Below are 18,170 nucleotides of genomic sequence, written 5' to 3'. Positions count from 1 at the left end.
CCCCAATCCTCTCTGTAATTACCTGAGATCGGAGTTTATTGGTTCCTGAGATCCCTTGCAAAAAGATGTGGACAGCCTCAGGTTTTGGGAACAAGCACCCACTATGCTGCTAGGACAGTGCGTTATTGTTACAGGAGTGTCTCAACAAAACAGCATTGAGCAGCAAGGATGCCGTTTGGATTAGGTAGAATGACTCAGCTCTCACGCAAGGAGAAGGGAAGGTTTGTCAAAACTTTACCTCGTGATCAGGGATCTCGGAGGACAGCGTTCTCCCAAGGATGACCCCAGTCAAGTATGTCCAGCAGCGAGCTGTGTTGGCAAGGTTGTAGCCTCCTGTCTCCAGCAAGAATTGTGATTTTGGAGGGGGAAAAGTAGGGAAAGAGAAGAGAGAGAGATTTTAGTGGAAGGAACAAATTGTGGAGGCAACACATGCAGTTTACATGAATTCAAGTTTATTGCATCCACTCAAGCTGTGCCTACAAACTGCATTTTGCACCTGCTGGCTACACAAGGCCAGGTCCATGTGACACCTGTACAGACAGGTACCCACCCAAGACAGACCTCCCAAAGTGAACCCCAGTTACATCCAGCATGACACAGCCCAAGATCCTCTAGCCACCAGCTCAGACCCAGCACAAGCTCCTGGCCCCATGTGCTGGGATCCCTCCTGGCAACAAGGAGGAGCATTCAAAAGTAACAGGGAGAGAAGTGCAAGGGCAGCAGTGGAGACAGGGGGTTCCTGATTTTTAATGCCAGCCTTCAACCCAGAAAGCATAAAAGACAGGCCCAGCCATTCACTGATGAGCTCTTCAGCACTGTCATGTCTGAGAGAGCAAATATGAAGCTCATTAGTACAACTTGTGACTGCTTTATAAGCAAATGAAGTTTCACAGTCAGTATGGTAATGGTACATGAGCCCACAAGGAGAAACCTTAGCTGAAAGCAATCCTGCAAGAGACTCAGAAGGTTTTTTCCAGCAAAGATGACTAAAATAATAAGAGAGAAAAACACTTTGCAAAGAGAGGGAGATGATATTTTTCAACATTCCTTTCTCTTGGGTTGTTGGGGGTTTTTTGGTTTTGTGTTGGGTTTTTTTGTTGCTTTGCTTTTTTCTCTTGCAAGTATTGACTCCTCCCCTAATTTCCACTTCAAATGCTTCCACAAGCTGCGGTGGTTGGATGTTCCTTTGGTATTTCCATGAGTGACAAATAGCTGATGCTCATTTTTTGATAAAAGCTTTGGGGTTTCTTTCTGCCTGAAAGGTGCCATCCCCAGCACACCCACAGACATGCCACAGCAGGATTGAACACTCGCAACCTTTCTAAAGTTCAAATTTTAGACTTAACACGCTATACCTGACCTCCCTCATCTCAAAAAGGACGACAGCCAGAGCTGATATGGCTCCAGGCACAGAGCTGGGGGGCTCTCCCTGGCACACAGTGGCTTTTGTTTTTATGTAAGGCTCTGTTCCATAAAGCCTGTCGTGCACTCTCCCTGCTGGACAGGAAGCTGGTTATGCAGCACGGCAGAGCTAAGTCAGTCTCAGCTTTCGCTGGATATCAGCACTGCTGTACCATGCAGGCAGGCAGACTTGCTCCCAAGCCCCTGCTTGAATTCAAACAAAATCATTCACTGCCAGATGCCCAAGGCAGGTTTGGGACAACAGCACTTGCGTTTAAAGAGAAGCACCGAAGGTGGGAATCAATCAGAGGTGTCATTGAGAAGCCATGGTCAGTTCACTGGAGTTAACAGTCTCTGCTCTTCTCCAGAGGAGCCAAGCAGCCTTTAACTCAAGATCTTAAGATCAGGATTGAGACTTGCACCTGTCAGTATCATGGATTTCAGGTGTGTGAGAAAACAGTGCTGCACCACAGAGTGCCCTCCTGACACTGCCTGGCAGGCACCCTGCTAAGCTCCAGCCCATGCTGAGCCCAGGGCACACCCTTAAGGAAGGGTCTCAGGAGGACAAACGTGTTTCCTTGTGAACAGCTGGATGCACGTGCACTCACCTCCTCCCAGGATGAGAGTTGCTAGCTGCCACTGCAGGACATACTTCAGGCACTTGCCCACTCCCTCAGGTGTCATGTTGAAAGAGCACATGGGATCTCCGGCAATGGTGTCTGCCCCCAGCTGCAGCACGACCGCGTCTGGGTTGAATGCGGCGTACACCTCCTTCAGCACGCTGTGGAGAGGAGAAGTGGTGGTGGGGTTACCACAAATGTGGCTCAGAGGGATGCTAGTGGCATGGCTCTGGTCAATCAGATCCACTGGTGCCTCTCAAGGTTTCTGCATTCTCTGCTCCCATGCCCCTCTGTTCCCAGTTAGATTTTTGCCTCTGCTACTCTCCTGCAGTAAGTTTAGCTCTCAAAGTGCTCATCACAAGGCTGATGAAGGCAAAAGCATCACTGAGAACACAGGGGAGGTGGATTAGTGGTAGCATCAAACCACATATTTACATTGGCTGCCCTGAGCGGAAGGGCTGCAAGCCAAATCCAGAAGCTTCCCCCCCTGTAAAAGTCACAGTGAAGAGCAGGGTCTGACAAAACAATAATCCTAAACTCTCAGACACCTCTCACCAGGACAGGACAAGATGAACAGAAAGTGGCTCCGTCTAGATTCTCACTCTCCTCTCTACCATGTGGCTTGTGAGGCAGAAACACATCCCCCCCTGGCTCTAGTGGATGCTAGGTGCAGCAGGGCTAGTGTCCTGCAGATAGTTTATTAGAAATATTCTCTCCTGCAGAAGGCAATTGGGCATATCAGATATTTGGCTTCACTCCAGGAGATTTTTAGTATTACAAACACCACAAAGGGAATAATCTTGTTCCCAGCACTGTGCTCCAAAGACCAAAATACAAGGCAAATAACGGAGAAAAACATGTTCCTTTCACAACGGTGTTTTTATTTTGCTAAAGTAGAAACAGATGTTAACCCTGGAATAAATGCTTTTGCCTTGGTTAAGAGAACCTAAGCATTGCTAGACCTTATTTGATATGCAATTAGAAACCACTGTGGTGCCAAACAAGAAAGCTGCTTCCCCGGGACAAAGAGCTTGCATTTACCTATGCTCGCTCCAAGAAACTTTGCCAGTCACTGCACCCAGACAAGGAACCCCACTGAGCTCGGTTCGGTCTGCCAAGGCAGATGCCTGCAGGGCTGAGGCCATCAGCTCTATGAGCACAACAAATTCACTACTGAAATACAGGCAGTGCTGAGAAAAATCTCAACTGGTGAGGAGAAAAACTCTGGGGGGAAAAAAACTCAAACCCCCACCTCCCAAGACCAAATAAGTGAGCCTGAGGGAAAAGAGGATTTCCATTCAGTATGTGTATTCACTCCAGGTATGGCAGTACAGCCCAGACTTGCCGACAGCCGGGCCCCAGCACCCAGGTACCTGGCAGGGCCAGGTAGCTGAGAGCTACTCACACCACTCATGTTTTGACAGCTCCCAAGCCTACACAGTCCCCACAGTCCCACCAAGCTAAGCAAACCGAGGCAGATGGTGAAAATCACAGTGCCATGGAAAGAGCAGTCACATCAGCATAAGCTTCCTTCTTGAAGGGGACCAAAGTCAGCCTTTCTTCTGCAGATGTCAAGGATGGGATGGATGACAGAGGCTTCCACCTCTGCCCAAGACCCACTTCCCTGGAGTAAGGAGGACTGGATCAGTTTCCTTCAAACACTGTAGGGCTTCCCGACACCGTCGGGTGCTGGTGAGGGCATTCATCGCCTGCACTCAGACCTCTGCAAGCACGTCTAGCTCCTGTGAGCTGTCTCTGGATCCCTCTTCCCCATCTCTCTTGAACACGCTTCTCCATTTTTGCTATACCAGCAGCTGACACTGGCCAGTTCAAACAGCTCACTTATTCCCTGGGAACTTTTACATTCCTCATGGATCCATCAGAAACAGGCAGATGCATGTGAAATAACATGGACAGAGGAAGGTTCACTTCTCGCTGCCAAAGGCTGGGGTCCCCTGCTCCCTCACCAATCTCACTATGCAAGAACAGCCACTTCCACCAAAATCACTATCACGAGTTCTTCTATTATTTGCCCAGTGAAACTCATTTCAGGCCAAGGCTTCCTACTATTTTGTCAACAAGGTCTCCCAGCAAGGACAGAGAAAACCCAGCAAGGTTGGAGAAAAGTCTTTTAGCCCATCCCTGCAGGCGTTTGCTAGCTGCATGAGGACTCTTAAACCAAGTTCACTCTCTCCCAGGGCTTTTCATTTTCAAAGCACATTGCAGACATTACCTGAATGATAAATATCTCCTTGACGTGACATTTGTCTGTAGCTGCTGGGATCTCTGTTAATGCATAAGGGTAGCTTAGCCCCCTTCTTCCTCCATGTTGTGCTCAGCAACAAAGTAATTCTTCCTGGTGTTTTAGGAAGTCAGCAGGACTGCTCTGGAGTCTCAGCCCTGTCCAGATGCTGATGGGCCCTCATACGCATGCATGCTCCAAGCTTCAGCTGACAAAGCCAACTGACCACACTGCAGCAGGTAGTCACTTCCACCCACCCTTCCCAGCCCGTTCCTTTTGCTTATGGCACAGCTGCTCCAATCCCACAGTGTGCAGTTTCAGAGAGCTGAACTAGCAGAGCATCACTTAGCAGGGTTAGTTTTCTGCTAGGTTAACTCCCTAAACTGGTTCACAGCAAGGAAAAGAGGGGAAGGGAGGGAGCACCCAAGGGTAAGGCAGTGGGAATGGGACTCTTCTCCCCTTCTGACAGCATTGCTCAGGGAGACCAGCTCAGTCACACTATCAGAGCTTCAAGCCTGACTGGGAACTCCTTATACACCTCTCCATAATGACAGACTAATCCCAGCTAAGAAACTGACTTCGCATTGAGATGTATCATAAACACGGTGAAGATCTCTCACACCTCACAGCTGCAGTGCAGGAACCTCTGACCTGTGACAGTTGGCTCCAGTGGGATGGTACCCCTGGTCACTGAGGCCAGGGCACGGCACGGCCAGCGAGGACCCAGCACTCATTTGGCACATGTGCCAAGGGGATGTTCTGCCCCCTTCCTGCTCCTGAACTATCAAGTTCAGGGAAGTTTCATACATGACACAGGGCCATGAAGACAAGGTGACCTCAGCGGTTCCCTTCCGGCCTGACAGAGCGGTGTGCCAAGGCAGGGCTGCACTGCCTGCCCTTGCAGTGGAGATGAACAGATGATGACAGTTTTCAGACTTCTCCAAGCTTGCTCTTTCAGCAGTATCTAACTCACTGCCACTTTGCCAGCCCCCAAAGGAAGCAGCTGACAGAGAAGTCGCCTTTTGTTACCCCCAGAGAGGTCAGAGGAACAGTTAAAACAGTCAGCAGCTGACAGGGAGGATGGAAGATAACAGGTTTCTGCAATTGCTCAAGCCCAGAACTACAGTCAAAATTTCACAGCCCCAGTGACACTGCCACTGGAAGAGGACCAGTGCCACACAACATTTCCTCCCATCACAGCAGCATGGGAAGTAGCTCTGTTTTTTTGATCTTGTTTTCCCCCCACTGTTGTCTGCTTTAGACTGGCACTCCACTGGGAAGAGGCCACTCACCTCTCTGCTGGCCTCCTCCCCAACAGTGAAATGAGGTGAATGATGCGCCAGTAGATACCCTTGACCCATAGTAGCTAGGAACAGGCACAGCTGGATCCTCTGTGAAAGCAATACTGCAGCCTCCCAAGAAGCAGCAGTCTCTGTTTTCAGTCTTATTCTTGCAAGTGAGAAACTTTTGCTTCAAAAAAACCCAAGAAGTCTAGTCTGGATTTTCCCATCTGGGGCTTCTTTGTCTAAGGGCTTTACAGGAGGCACCACAAGAAAGACAACCAACCATCAGGGGCCATACAGAGAGCCATGTTGCCATCTGGGACACTGGAGGTGCCTACATGTTGTCAGAAGTTGAAAGCCCTCACTTAGAAGGATTAAAAATAATTATTCTTCATTTTGCCAAAAGCCTAAAGAATAGGAAAAAGCAGATCAGATCAGAGAAGGGGGAACTGGCCTTGCTGCTCCTATATCATGCCCTGAGAACAATCAGCCTCTGTCTGTGACACTGCAGGCAGCAGGAGGAGACCCCAGCCTGTGGTCCCAGCACCAAGCAGTGTCACACAAGGTACATCCAAAGGAACCGAGACAGCTGGCTGCTGGGATGCAACACATCCACCACAGTCATCCTGTTTCCTAAGACACTGTAAACAGAGAATTAGTATCTTCTTTCTAGATAGCAGACAAGCCTTTGGTGCCACAAAGGTCCCACATGCTTTCCTTGTAAGTGACTTGTGTTACTAAGTGGTTTCTCCACCAACATAACCTGAGTAGGTATTTGTCACACAGTCCAGTCTGCCCCAGCTAAAGCAGAATTTCACTAGATCCGTGCTCACACACTGCTAGCACAGCTCCCTTGCATCACATACAAAGACAGGCCAAACAACATTCAGATTTTGGGGTGGGTTCATTTGGTTTTTACATTCTGGATAGTACTAGAAGACAAATAGTTGATGCGTTATCTTGACTTTCAGCTGTAATTAATTGCAAGTTTATCAAGCCAACTACTGCAGCCATTTAAAATAACTCAGATTTCTTTTTGTCTTTGGAGCAAAAATAATGCTTTTGAATGTGTCTGTATTATTTCTAAATTTACTTTTCTGCACTTGCAATGTTTCTCACATACTGCTTTTTTTTTTTTTATAGTGTTCAAAGGTTAATATTTAAACTCCAGGTAAAGATATCTTTTCAGAAACAATTTCATTCATCAGTGTGAACAGTTTTGGAAGGTGATAAAGCAAATCAGCTATTCTGGATGCTTACAATCAGCCAGACCCATCATAACTTTCTCTTTTGATGAAGAGACTATGTGAGCAGGTAGGCTCCTGGAAGGCTCTTAGTGGGAACGTGCCTTGGACACATCTCTGCACAAACAGAGCACACCACAAACTTTGCATCTAGGTCAGGTGCTGCCACTCTCATAGCAACTCCGAAACTTATCATCTCTGGCTGCCTTTGTCTTCAAAATTTAAAGACATCAGACCTTCCAGAAAATAAATAATGTCACTGGTCCCCCTTCCACAGAGAAGCTATTAGTAACAATATACTTTAATCAGAGCCCATGTTGTACAACTTCCAGAAACAAGAGGCAATTATCTCTGTGCCACACAGGATAGGAGTTCATCTACTAGAACAAAGGCGATCAAACCCAAACATCATAATTTATAGAGAGGCAAGTTCAAAGTGCACATGCTCCAAGATGCCAAGAGCACAATTCTTCCCCATTTATTTATATTACTGTGGTGCAGCACATCAGCCTCCACTGAGACTGGGGAGGCAGTTGTCCCTGACACCAAGGGAGGTGAGACTCTTTTGAACAGCATCTCCCTGGCTTTTGCTTTGGGAACGCCTGATCTGGCAGCACCTCTGCAAGGAGCAAAGGGCTGCCAAAGAGCAGGTCTCCTCTCACCAGCAGGGGACACAGAAGAATACAAGGAAATGCTGTGTGCAGGGTGTTGTCAGCCTGCAGAAACCCATGTCAAAGGGAGTCACGCACTCTGATCTCACCACGGGTTTGGGAGGCAGAGGCAAGCATCCTCAGACATCAGTTGGACACCCATAATCATAAACATGACTCTCCCAGCCAGGACAGAACTCTTTGTCTCTGCCCAGGAGATGTCAAAATTTCTCTGTAGCTGCTTTGGATATATGCAGCTTGGAACCTGTGGTAGGTTTTGATGTCCTTCAATTAGGAATGCATGCAAGGGGCTCTCCTGTCTGGGCTCCTAACCCCTACTCACCCCTAAAGCTGCCCTGCCTTTTGGAAACATGTCCACCAGCAGGAAGGGGCTGCTCTGTCACCAGCAGTGACAAGCACCAACAAGCTAGCAGGAGGCATGGCCACAGCATGACTGCCCTAATGGGCTACTGGTCCGGAGAGGCTTCAGCCCTCAGTGTCAAGAGCTGAGTGCTACCGTGTTCTGCAGCCCTGTGCTGAGGCTCCTCTCCCCTTGAAAGGAACAAGCCCCACAGCCCAGTTTTGACATGGGCAACAGCTTGTGGGGTCCATCAACAACTGAGTGACAGGGGGAGTCTGCCAAGAGGCAGCTCAATCACCAGCAGACATTCAGCCTTCCAGACTTCCAGCATAGACAAAAGGTGTTTGGAAAACACTTTCAGCTGAGCCCAAAACACATCTCCCACAGATGGTAAGGATTCAGAGCATTTATTTGAAGAAAAAGTAGCCCTAAGTCCACAGCTAAAAAGTACTTGTCCCTTCTCAAACTCTCCTTAAAAAAACCCACAAGGCTTAAAAACACAAGGCTGACCTGTGGCAGAGAGACCCTCCAGCCACCCACAAATGCCCCTGTATATCCAGTTTGTCTAAGGATTCAGACAGACCCTCTGAGAACTCTTAAGATCCGTGTCTGTTGTAATCAAAACCTGTAACAGGGGAAAGCACAAGCCATAAGGAAGGACTGTAATTAAAAATTGTCAATAAACAAAATCTGTGCAGTCTCTGTTCCATAAAATCACATCCAAGTAAACTGTATCAGAGCAAAAGGCTTACGTTTCACAGATCTGGTAATATTTCTCATCCTGAATGCCATCTTGAATAGGTACATTCACACTGTAATAGCGGCCTTTCCCCAAGCCAACATCTGTCACATCACCAGTGCCTGAAAAGAGAAACACCCCATGGTTAATTACGAGGGAAAGGGGATCAGCAGCAAGAGAAATGTGTGGGATGTCTCATATGACAGCAGAGAGCCAAGATCTCCGACATGCTTATGGAGAAGTCCACGCGCCACCATCAACAAAGAAGGGGTTGGATGGACCTGGTTCTCACCCTCTACCCAATTCTGTCATGCAGCTTTCAAGTGCTGCAGATGGCCACCCAGCAGTGGCTCTGCCCAGAGCTTAGTCACAACCAGAAAAAGGGAAATGAGAAACATGCAGTTGCCCCTCTTTCCTCCTGAGTCAAAGGAGAGGCAGCAAGCCACCTCTGCTGGACAGAAGGAATAGGACTTGCCTTTGCTGGAGCCTAGTCAGCAATCTGTGAATTAGCACACACCTGACAAGTTTAACTTGCCTGGGAAAAATCCTGGTGAAAACTTGTGCAGAGAAACAGTCATGACTTTTGAGGTGAAACTAAAGGCATCTTCAACTCCTATCAGAAAGGGAAGAGAAAAAAAGCTTTCATGCATCATTCACATAAATGACAGTGGCTAAACACAGAAACAAGCCACTTGATAAACACAGGGGGAGCAAGCAGAGCAGGAACAGAATGAACAAAGCAAAAAAACAGATGTGGCCCAGTAAATACAGCCTTAATCAATGGAGACACGAATTCAACTGCAACAAAGGTCACAACTGCAATGAATTTGGCAGGTCTCATGTTAATCAGAACTAAATGGATCTCAATACCTCAGGTCAGTGCCCACGTTAGCAGCACTTGCCTGCACTGCTTGGCCTGGAAGGCTGGGGGAGGGAGCTGAGCAGAGATGCCTTGGCCAGAGCTTGGCTCTGATTAGAACCAGAGCTACCAGGCTCTCTTGCTTTTTCTCAGTGCTGCTGTGGTTCAACATGCTTTCTTCTTTTCCTTAGACATACTAAAATAGTGGGGGTGGGGAGGGAAAAAGAAGTAACAGGAAACTTAACAGAAACCAAATGTGGAGGTAAAACGGAGCAAAATGAAACACACCATAAAATTTAGGAGAGCAGGAAATGTTAAATAGTGTTGAAATAATGTCCCTGAAGGAGAGAGCAGTTTCTGCACGGCCAGCTTTGGCTTTAGTTTTATAGCATCAAGCCTTCTTTTAACAGCACCGTTTACTACTGACTGCTTCCCTCTTGCACTGATGGCATTAAACAATTAAACACTGTCAGTAGCTGTTCTGCTGGGATGGGAGACAAGGGAGTGGGGGAAGTCCTTGCTGGAGAGCCACTGGCAGAGGAGATTACTAGAATGAGAACATGCTCTTTGTTGCTTCAGGTACAAGACTACTGCCCAGACCCTTAAGAGAGGTCCCATGAGCAGCACAGGGCAAATCCATAATGCAGGACAAAGCAGAAATGGATTGAGCGAACTTGACTGCACTGAAAGGAGTGGCAAAGCCACGGCTGTTGCAGCAGGTAAAGTCCTAATGCCACAACAGGTCTTGACTTCTCCCATTCCTCCCCCTCAGTCTGTGCAGCTGTGCTGTTTGCAGCCTGAGCTGGGCCTTACCATCCCCATGATGCAAATCCAAATCGATATAAAGGACACGGTCAAATTTCTGGCGCAGACGCAGGATCCCCAAGACAGCATCATTCAGGTAACAGAAGCCAGAAGCTTCATCTCTGTGAAAACAATGTCCGTGAGGCTGAACACTGCCAATGCAATCACCACTGATCTCGGCATTGTCACTTTTACTTTACAAGTCTCCACCTTGCAGGGGCACAGAGGAGGATGAAGAGCCCAACCAACACTCAGCAGTGACCAAGGGATATGTCAGGAGCAGCTCAAAGCATGGCTGGGAAGCACAGAGAACATGACTGCTTGTGCCAATTGTTTCTCAACCCTGGGCTTGCTGGCAGCTGGTAAAGCATAAGCAGGCTCTGCTGCAGGGAGGCCCTGACCCATGGGGGCTTGTCAGTGTACCTCTGACCATTTCACAAACAAAACATTAGCTTTCTGCATCTTGAGATATTTTAAAGTTCAGAGCCGCTTTACTCAAACTCACTCTCTGTGTACCTCCTCTACCTCTGCGGCAAGAGGATAGACCCCTGGACAGTCCTGCTTGGCCATTTTCCTGAGCGCTGGACAGACACAGGCAGGGAGCCATTCCATTCCTGCTGTCCAGGTCACAGCTCCTGGAAAGGTCCCGGCAGTGAAAGCCAGGTTCAAGGCAGTCACAACACTCTGCTGCTCTGTTCCAAAGTCTTAGGGTATGAAGGCCAGGCCTCTCTCCAAAGCAACACTCGCCCTTCCTCCCCAGGAAAATGCAAACAGGATGCCCCACATGCAGTCCCATACAATACAGCTCCTGGACTCAGATAGAAGAGAGCCCCAGCAGCTAAGCAGAGGACAGTTGTTTCAGGGAAGATTTATCCCTGACATACATCAGGGGGCAGCTTCCATATTGCTAGCATTAAAGGAACAAGGAAGTTTCTTAATCCCTACTCCAGACTTGCTTCGAAGTCAAGTCCCCATCACCACTTGGCGCTAGCCCATATGCTGTCCTAGGTCAGCTCTGGATAGCTGATTTAAACCAAAGCTTTATACTTTACAACAGTAGTGTCCAAATCCCTCTCCCCCAGGCTCAAACAACTTCAGGATCTAAGATGTGCCTCTTGGAAATGTTTCTTGACTTTCAGCCACAGCACTCGGCTCATTTCCCCTGCCACTCCCCTGTTAACAAACAGCTGGAAACAGTGAGGAGCAAGCACAGCGTGGCAGAACTGCACTTGCTTACTCCCTGCAAATATCATGAAGCACAGATGCTTCCCAGTGACTCTGCTTATTTACAGTGATGCTGAGAACTGGGATGTTAGCAGGTGTCCTGGGAATTTTCTTTAACTGTGATTACACACTGTACTCCTCCCCTCCTTCCCAGCCTGCAAGGAAGCAAAGTGAACTATGTCATGTCTCAGGCACTCTCTCCGTGCTGTAACATACAATCTCCTTCAAACTTGAGGCCAAGCAGAGCAGAACACCAGCTCAGACAGAGGCTGACCAGTGTCAGAGCTGCAGCTCAGGGCCAGCACTGGATTTCCCACCCCACAGATCCATAGAGCAGAGCTCGGATTGCCACTGCCTGAAGGGAGGGCAGGGCTGAGTCAAGAAAAGGCACCAACTCAGTCTCTCACCCTCTGCCCCAAAGGCATATCAGTGAACTGGGAGCTTCAAAAGCCTCAGGTCACAGTGGTTAACATTCCTACATTTCTGACCTTGAAAAGTAACTAGGCCACCAGACAGCAGGTCTTTTTTAACAAAAGGACATGTATTTTGCTGGGACACAGGTCCCAGCACCAGGCACCTGCAGCTGGGTGTCAGCCTGGCTGGATCTTCACACTGGACTGGCACGTACTACAGCTGCTGCCAATCCCAGAGCATCCCAGACCACCTCACTGGGGTGACTAAGAAGGCTCCTGTGGGATCAGTAAGTAATAAATGCCGTTTTTAAACAGACTGTTTACTTCCCAGAACAGTGCTAATAGCACAGCTAGCTCAGTGACTGCAAGACTGCTAAGATTTCTTCTGTTACAGCCATTTTATAAATCACACAATCAAGATAAAAGAGAACACAAGATTTCTGAAAAGCCATCCCTCCCGCAAAACGCAAGAAGGCTCAGCTCAGCCAAGCTAAGCTCTCTCTTTTCTCATCAAGCTGTAGCTGAACCCATCTTCAGCAAAGTGCTGACCAGGAAAAGGGTCCTGATAAGACCTTGCTATCACTGGTGTTTGCACACCACTGTTACACCTCCAGAGTTTCTCTGCCAGGTCAGAAAAGCCACCAGAGCAAGAAGAGAAACCTGCATACTCATGTGCAAGCTGTCAGGGTTAGACACATGGTTCATGCTAATTACTGGGGCTTCCCAGGGAAATAGATTGGCACTGCAGAGGCCAGTTAGCTGGGGACAAGGAAGGATGCTTCTTGTCTGCATCTGCAGACAGGCCTCATGCTTTGGGAGTTAGGGGGGATGCAAAATAAAACATACACCCATGGAAAATGGGGAAGCCATGGAAACAAATTATTTTACCACTACAGAATCACAGGATTCAGGGACAAAATTTTTTACTTCCTCTCCTGTGTTCTGGAAGATCATTACTGACATTACAGTTCAGAGCAAACAGCCACCCATGGGAGCATGGGGAAAACCAGAGGTCAGTCCTGCACTGTTTCAAACCTCTTTTTTCATTGTTAAGAAACAAAAAACCCCACAATTTGGACAACATGTTGCCACATTCCCATTCTCTTCCAAACTGGGAGCGACACCAATCATTTGCCTCTCCACAGCCCTTCTCTATGGACTACAAAATAAATTCTCATTTGAACTCCCAGAGATAACCAAGTATCAATGGATGGTGAGACACCTCTGAACATAGTTGCCCCAGACTAGCACTGCAGTCCATGATAGCCCCAGGACAGGGCAGTAACCAGCCTACTCTCAGGCCTCTGCCCTACACTGTGCTCCCTTCTTATCTACCTCCTGCCTTCCCTCACCCCACTCACACCTTGCTCTCTCTTCCAGCTGGATCACCACACCCTGTGGGTTCACAGGGCAGCTGGGAGCTAGGAGGTGGGGTTCAGACACCAGGTGAGAAAACACAAGGGAAGAGATTGTTTTCTTACTTCTTTGCATGATGCCACCCTCCAGGCCAGTTAATTGCTACCTTGCACTTGCCGTCCAGCAGGCACTGGGCTGCAGTGATGGTGGCTCCTCCCACGGCTGCCGCATACTCAAAGATCCCTTCAGTAGCCGGACAGTCATAACCTGTGGATAAGAGTCCATGTGTCAAACACAACAGACCTTTTCCTCTGGGGGAAGTACATTCTCTTTGTTTTGAGCTGTTTCCCCTTAACTGCTGCTCTAACATGGTGTTCCAGGCACAATGAAAAAGCCACAGCACAAACCCCTCACCACAGGTAGCAGATTTGGACTCAAACAGCAGATTTAACAGGTGTAAGTAGGAAAAAATTGTATTGGATTTGCGTGGCAATGTTTCTGTAGCAGGGAGAGCTTCAGAGGTGGCTTCTGTGAGAAGACACCAGGAGCTGTACCCATGTCAGAGAGAGATGGCTCCAAGATGGACCTGCCGCTGGCCAAGGCTGAGCCCATCAGCAATGCTGGTGGCACCTCCAAGGTAACGTATTGGAGAAAGGGTGAAACATGCTGCGCAGCAGCTAGGTGAGAAAAGTGAGAATATGTGAGATCAACAACTCTGCAGACACTAGGTCAGTGCAGAAGGAGGGGAGGTGCTCCAGGTGCCAGAGCAGAGGTTCCCCTGCAGCCGTGGGGCAGCCCATGGGGAGGCAGCTGTGCCCTGCGCCCAGGGAGCTCCACGGGGGAGCAGACACCCACCTGCAGCCCATGGGGGACCCCACACCAGAGCAGGGGATGCCCGAAGGAGGCTGTGACCCCATGGGAAGCCCGTGCTGGAGCAGGCTCCTGGCAGGAGCTGTGGCGCCGTGGAGAGAGGAGCCCACGCTGGAGCAGGTTTGCTGGGCAGGAATTGTGACCCTGTGGGGGACCCACGCTGGAGCAGTCTGTGCCTGAGGGACTGCACCCCTCAGGAGGGACCCACCCTGGAGCAGGGGAACAATGTGAGGAGGAAGGAGCAGCAGAGATCAAGTGTTATGGACTGACCACAACTCCCATTCCCCATCCCTTGCACAACTCAGCAGGAATGGAGATAGACGAGCTGGGAGAGAAGTTGAGTCTGGGAAAAAGGGTGGATGAGGGGTAAAGTGATTTTAGTTTTGCTTTCAACTCTCACTATCCTACTCTGTTATTAACTGGCAGTAAAATTAATTTTAGTTCCCTAAGTCGAACCTGTTTTACCCATGATGGTTAACTGGTGAGTGATCTCTCTGTCCTTACCTCAACCCACAATCTTTTCTATCGTATTTTCTCCCCTACCCTACTGAGGAGGAGAGAAGGAGCATCTTGGTGGGTACTTGGCAGCCAGCCAAGGTTAACACACCGCAAAAATCAACAATCAAAATGTTTCCTTGCACTAAATTTCACAGATGGGTCTTGAACCAACTTCTGATCCATGTGTCCCAACCTACTGGTCTCTCATACCAATCTTGCAAAACCACTCTCAGTTCTCTGGCTACTCTACCAGGAAAGCCCCAGCATGGTCACTGATGTATCACCCCCCTAAAAACAGACACCCACAAAGGAGAGAGGCCTAGGTATGCTGCAGGTCTATAGCTAGAATATGATCTTCACATATTGCCACAGCAGCCTCCCTGGAAACGTTCCCAAGCAAGGCATGGCCTCAGGGCTGCTCCTCCGCCTGCAGACAGATCAGCTTCAGAAATGTAAAGGACGGATCCAGAGGAAACCCATGAGATCAGTGCAGAATCTGCACCACTGCCAGGTCACTCTTCCTGTGACTAAGACAGTACCCACAGCCACCTCACCTGCTCTAACTACCGCATTGTTCAGGCTGACAAGAGCCCTCTGCTCAAGATGTAAGCAAAGTCACAAGGCAAACAGCAGCTGCTCTGATCCCTGACTGTAGTTTCAGGCCGTTTTATGCATGCTCTCCACCACAGCAGGCTCGCAGCAGCCAGTCTCAGCTCTGTTCCAAGGGCAGCAGGTCAGGGCCTTCTGTCCTGCCTGAGATCCTCAAAGCAGCAGCAAAAGGCACTGGCTCCCGGTATGCAAGGGACAGGCTGAGCTGTACAGAGCAGCGGGGGAGGCTGACAGTACCCTCTGCTGGCAACAGTGAAAATACCAGCCTAACAGGTGACTGCTGGCTGACAGGCTTCAGTAACACCCCATCAAAGAGCATTTCCCTCCACAAACAGCCCAGCAGCCCACCTGAGCTCAGCCCTCAGTCTGACCTCAGCTTCAGCTAAAAGTATCCTGAAAAGCGATACTCATTTAATCTCTCGCTGAAGATAGGTGTCCTTACCCAGTCCATACTCCACGGACTCCGGATGGTCATCATCTCCCTCCTCACTGACCTTCTGCAGGTGCTGCAGGTAGGCATCTGTGTGGAAGCTTGCCATCTCCTCCATGGAGGCCACTTTTGGCTTGACTATCCTAGGAAGACAGGAGGAAAGGAGCACATCAGGACAAGAGGCTCCAGAGTTCAGCTGGAATGCCCAGCTTTAACCTCCTCACACTAGAAGCCTTTTTTTTAGCAGTTACTGGTGAAAAAGCAAAACCCACTCCTCCTCTCACACTGAACTGTCACTTTGTCATGGTTTAAACCCAGCCAGCAGCCAAACACCACACAGCTGCCCGCTCACCCGCCACCACCCAGGGAATAGGGTGATTGGAGGGTAAAGGGAAACTCATAGGTAGAGATAAAAAACAATTTAATAATCCTGGAAGTGAAAGAGAACCTCCTTCTTCCCAGTCGACCCTCCATTATATACTGAGCATGACATTACACGATATGAAATATTTCAGTGGCTAATTTGGGTCTGGTGCTCTGGCCATGCTCCCTCCCAACTTCTTGTACACCTACACACAAGCAGGACACAGGGAGTGGGAAAGTCCTTGATCTCTTAACAACAACTGAAAATATGAGTGTATTATCAGCATTCTTCTCATATCAAATCCCATACTGAATCCAAAACACAGCACTATTCTAGCTACTAAGAAGAAAAATTAACTCAACCCCAGCCAAAACCAGGACATATTTTGAGTGAGAAAGCCATTCAGCTGAGCTAGAGTAGGCCTTTCCCCCAGCCTGGCACTGTCTACTGTGCCCACTCCAATGAGGAACACCTGCAGGTGCTTCCTGCCTTAACCCTTCCACTTTGTTTCAAGTTTTTTTCCCTTTTTTGCACATTCTCCCAGTTTGAGCAATCCCTAGTAGATCCAACATTCTGGTTACGCACGGAGGAAATAACAGAGTGAAAACATCCAGGCCCAGTCCAGTGCTGTGGCAGGACACCAGCCTGCTGGGTCAAGAGCTGAGCAGCACCTTTTACATGCTTTTAACTCCACATGCATTCAAAGCAGAGACCATCTCTGTTCTCAGTAACTCACACATCACCTTTCCTGAGTTTGGGTGCTTTGCAATTTGCCTAAATAAATCTTGTGATGTGTTAAAGCCCTCTTCAAACCTCAAACTCTAGGGGCACATACAGGCAACGCAGCACAGCTCCATTGCTACTGGAAGAACGCAAGAAGCTCCCAGCTCTAGGCTAGTCCAGGTGCTGGGCACTTCTCACCCTATGGCAGGGCGAACAGCCCTTTGGGCCTGCATCTGTAATGGTACTGCAGCCATCTCCTAAACATGTTCTACCACAATGCCAGAAAGATAAAAAAATCCTTTAAAAAAAAAAGTCCCGATAGGATTTTATGGCCCTGCTGAACTGGAACATGGGATTTTTGTAAAGATTTTATGAGATGCTACATCAGAGAGGCTGAACTAAGCCTTTTTTCCCCTCCTTTCATATTCCTTAATGGTGCAAGAGTGTTCTTCACACTTCCACCTCAGACCTCCTCTTGTCCTGTCTCCTGAACAGCACTAAGACCTCAAAAAAAGTCTCCCAAATCAATCACAACACAGCAAAACAACATGGTCCCTCTCAGCATCAGCACTGGCCAGTGGACTGGAAGCAGCACCAACAACCATCGCTTCTGCTCAGAGCCACGAGAGCAGCAGGCAATATAACGCTCTATGGAGAAAGCGCTCCATCAGACCAGGAAGGGTAACCACAAATTACACCTGCTGTAATTACCATAATCTTGTCCATTTAGCAAAACAAACAGCCTTTCCTTAGATCCTAGAAATACACATTGCGTGGACTCCTATAATCACACCGCCAGCAGGGACAGTGTAAGACCTGCAGTTACTCAGTATCTTCTAAACCTCAGCAAAGAAGAAAATATTCTTTTCACAGAAAATAGGAGCACTTACTTCATCTGGTCAAGTAAGGAATACGCTTCAATCAATGAATGTACCATACTGGCCTAAAAATAAATAAAAAAAAAGACTGTGAGAGCAGCTTTAGCGTAGGAGACCAAAGCACAGCAACTAGGGAATAAATGGCTCGCAGCGAAGGTGTAATTGTGACTTCTCCCAGCAGCACAGCTAAACTGGCACCAGCCTGAGCGGGGTCTCTGCCAGGGTGTCCCCCACGGAGGGTTCAGCAGCACTGCAGGGCTGGGGGGTGCGGGGGGGCGACGACTTCCCGGTGTGTCTGGAAGAGGCACAGCAGCTCTGAGCTTCTCGAGGGGAAGGGACGGGACACACACGCCTGGGAAGCGCCAGGTCTGTGTCCCGGCCACCCGCTCCCGCCCTGCCAGGGGGGGTGTAAGCGGGGAGCCAGGCTCTCCCCCAGAGCCCGCACTCCTCTGCCCAGGCTCGGGGCGCCGCCCCCACTGCTGCCCCTTCCCCCAGGCTCTCCGCACCCTCCCGCCGTCCCAGGTGCCGACAGCCTCCCCAAAACCCCCGCACTTCCCCGGGGTCCCCTCCCGCCCCAGGCTCCCCAAGGGCCCACACCTGTC

At 49.1% G+C, this 18,170-nt stretch overlaps 1 protein-coding gene across 3 annotated transcripts in view; it reads right to left on the bottom strand.

The window, feature by feature from the left end:
- The window catches only part of HDAC8 (histone deacetylase 8), a 43,415-nt gene that overhangs the window by 21,838 nt on the left and 3,407 nt on the right, over nt 1–18,170 (bottom strand). The window contains exons 1-8 of one of the 3 annotated variants that reach the window (XR_003398390.1): nt 17,581–17,634; nt 15,616–15,741; nt 13,322–13,463; nt 10,213–10,325; nt 9,076–9,153; nt 8,554–8,662; nt 2,010–2,182; nt 239–333 (exon numbers count right to left, since the gene is read on the bottom strand). Coding sequence is in view for 1 of the 3 variants with exons in the window: in XM_026848384.1 (XP_026704185.1) it covers nt 239–333; nt 2,010–2,182; nt 8,554–8,662; nt 9,076–9,153; nt 10,213–10,325; nt 13,322–13,463; nt 15,616–15,746; nt 17,581–17,627 (888 nt within the window). In the remaining 2 variants the exon portion in view is untranslated. Of the gene's footprint in view, nt 1–238; nt 334–2,009; nt 2,183–8,553; nt 8,663–9,075; nt 9,154–10,212; nt 10,326–13,321; nt 13,464–15,615; nt 15,747–17,580; nt 17,635–18,170 lie in introns of those variants that run through there. The other 2 variants (XM_026848384.1, XR_003398391.1) reach the window with 2 other exon arrangements.

This window comes from Athene cunicularia, assembly GCF_003259725.1.
Source record: "Athene cunicularia isolate RWA chromosome 4 unlocalized genomic scaffold, athCun1 chr4_part3, whole genome shotgun sequence".
NCBI lineage: Eukaryota > Metazoa > Chordata > Aves > Strigiformes > Strigidae > Athene > Athene cunicularia.
The sequence above is the reverse complement of the archived record's forward strand: the minus strand, read 5'-3'. Positions and strand labels throughout refer to the sequence as shown.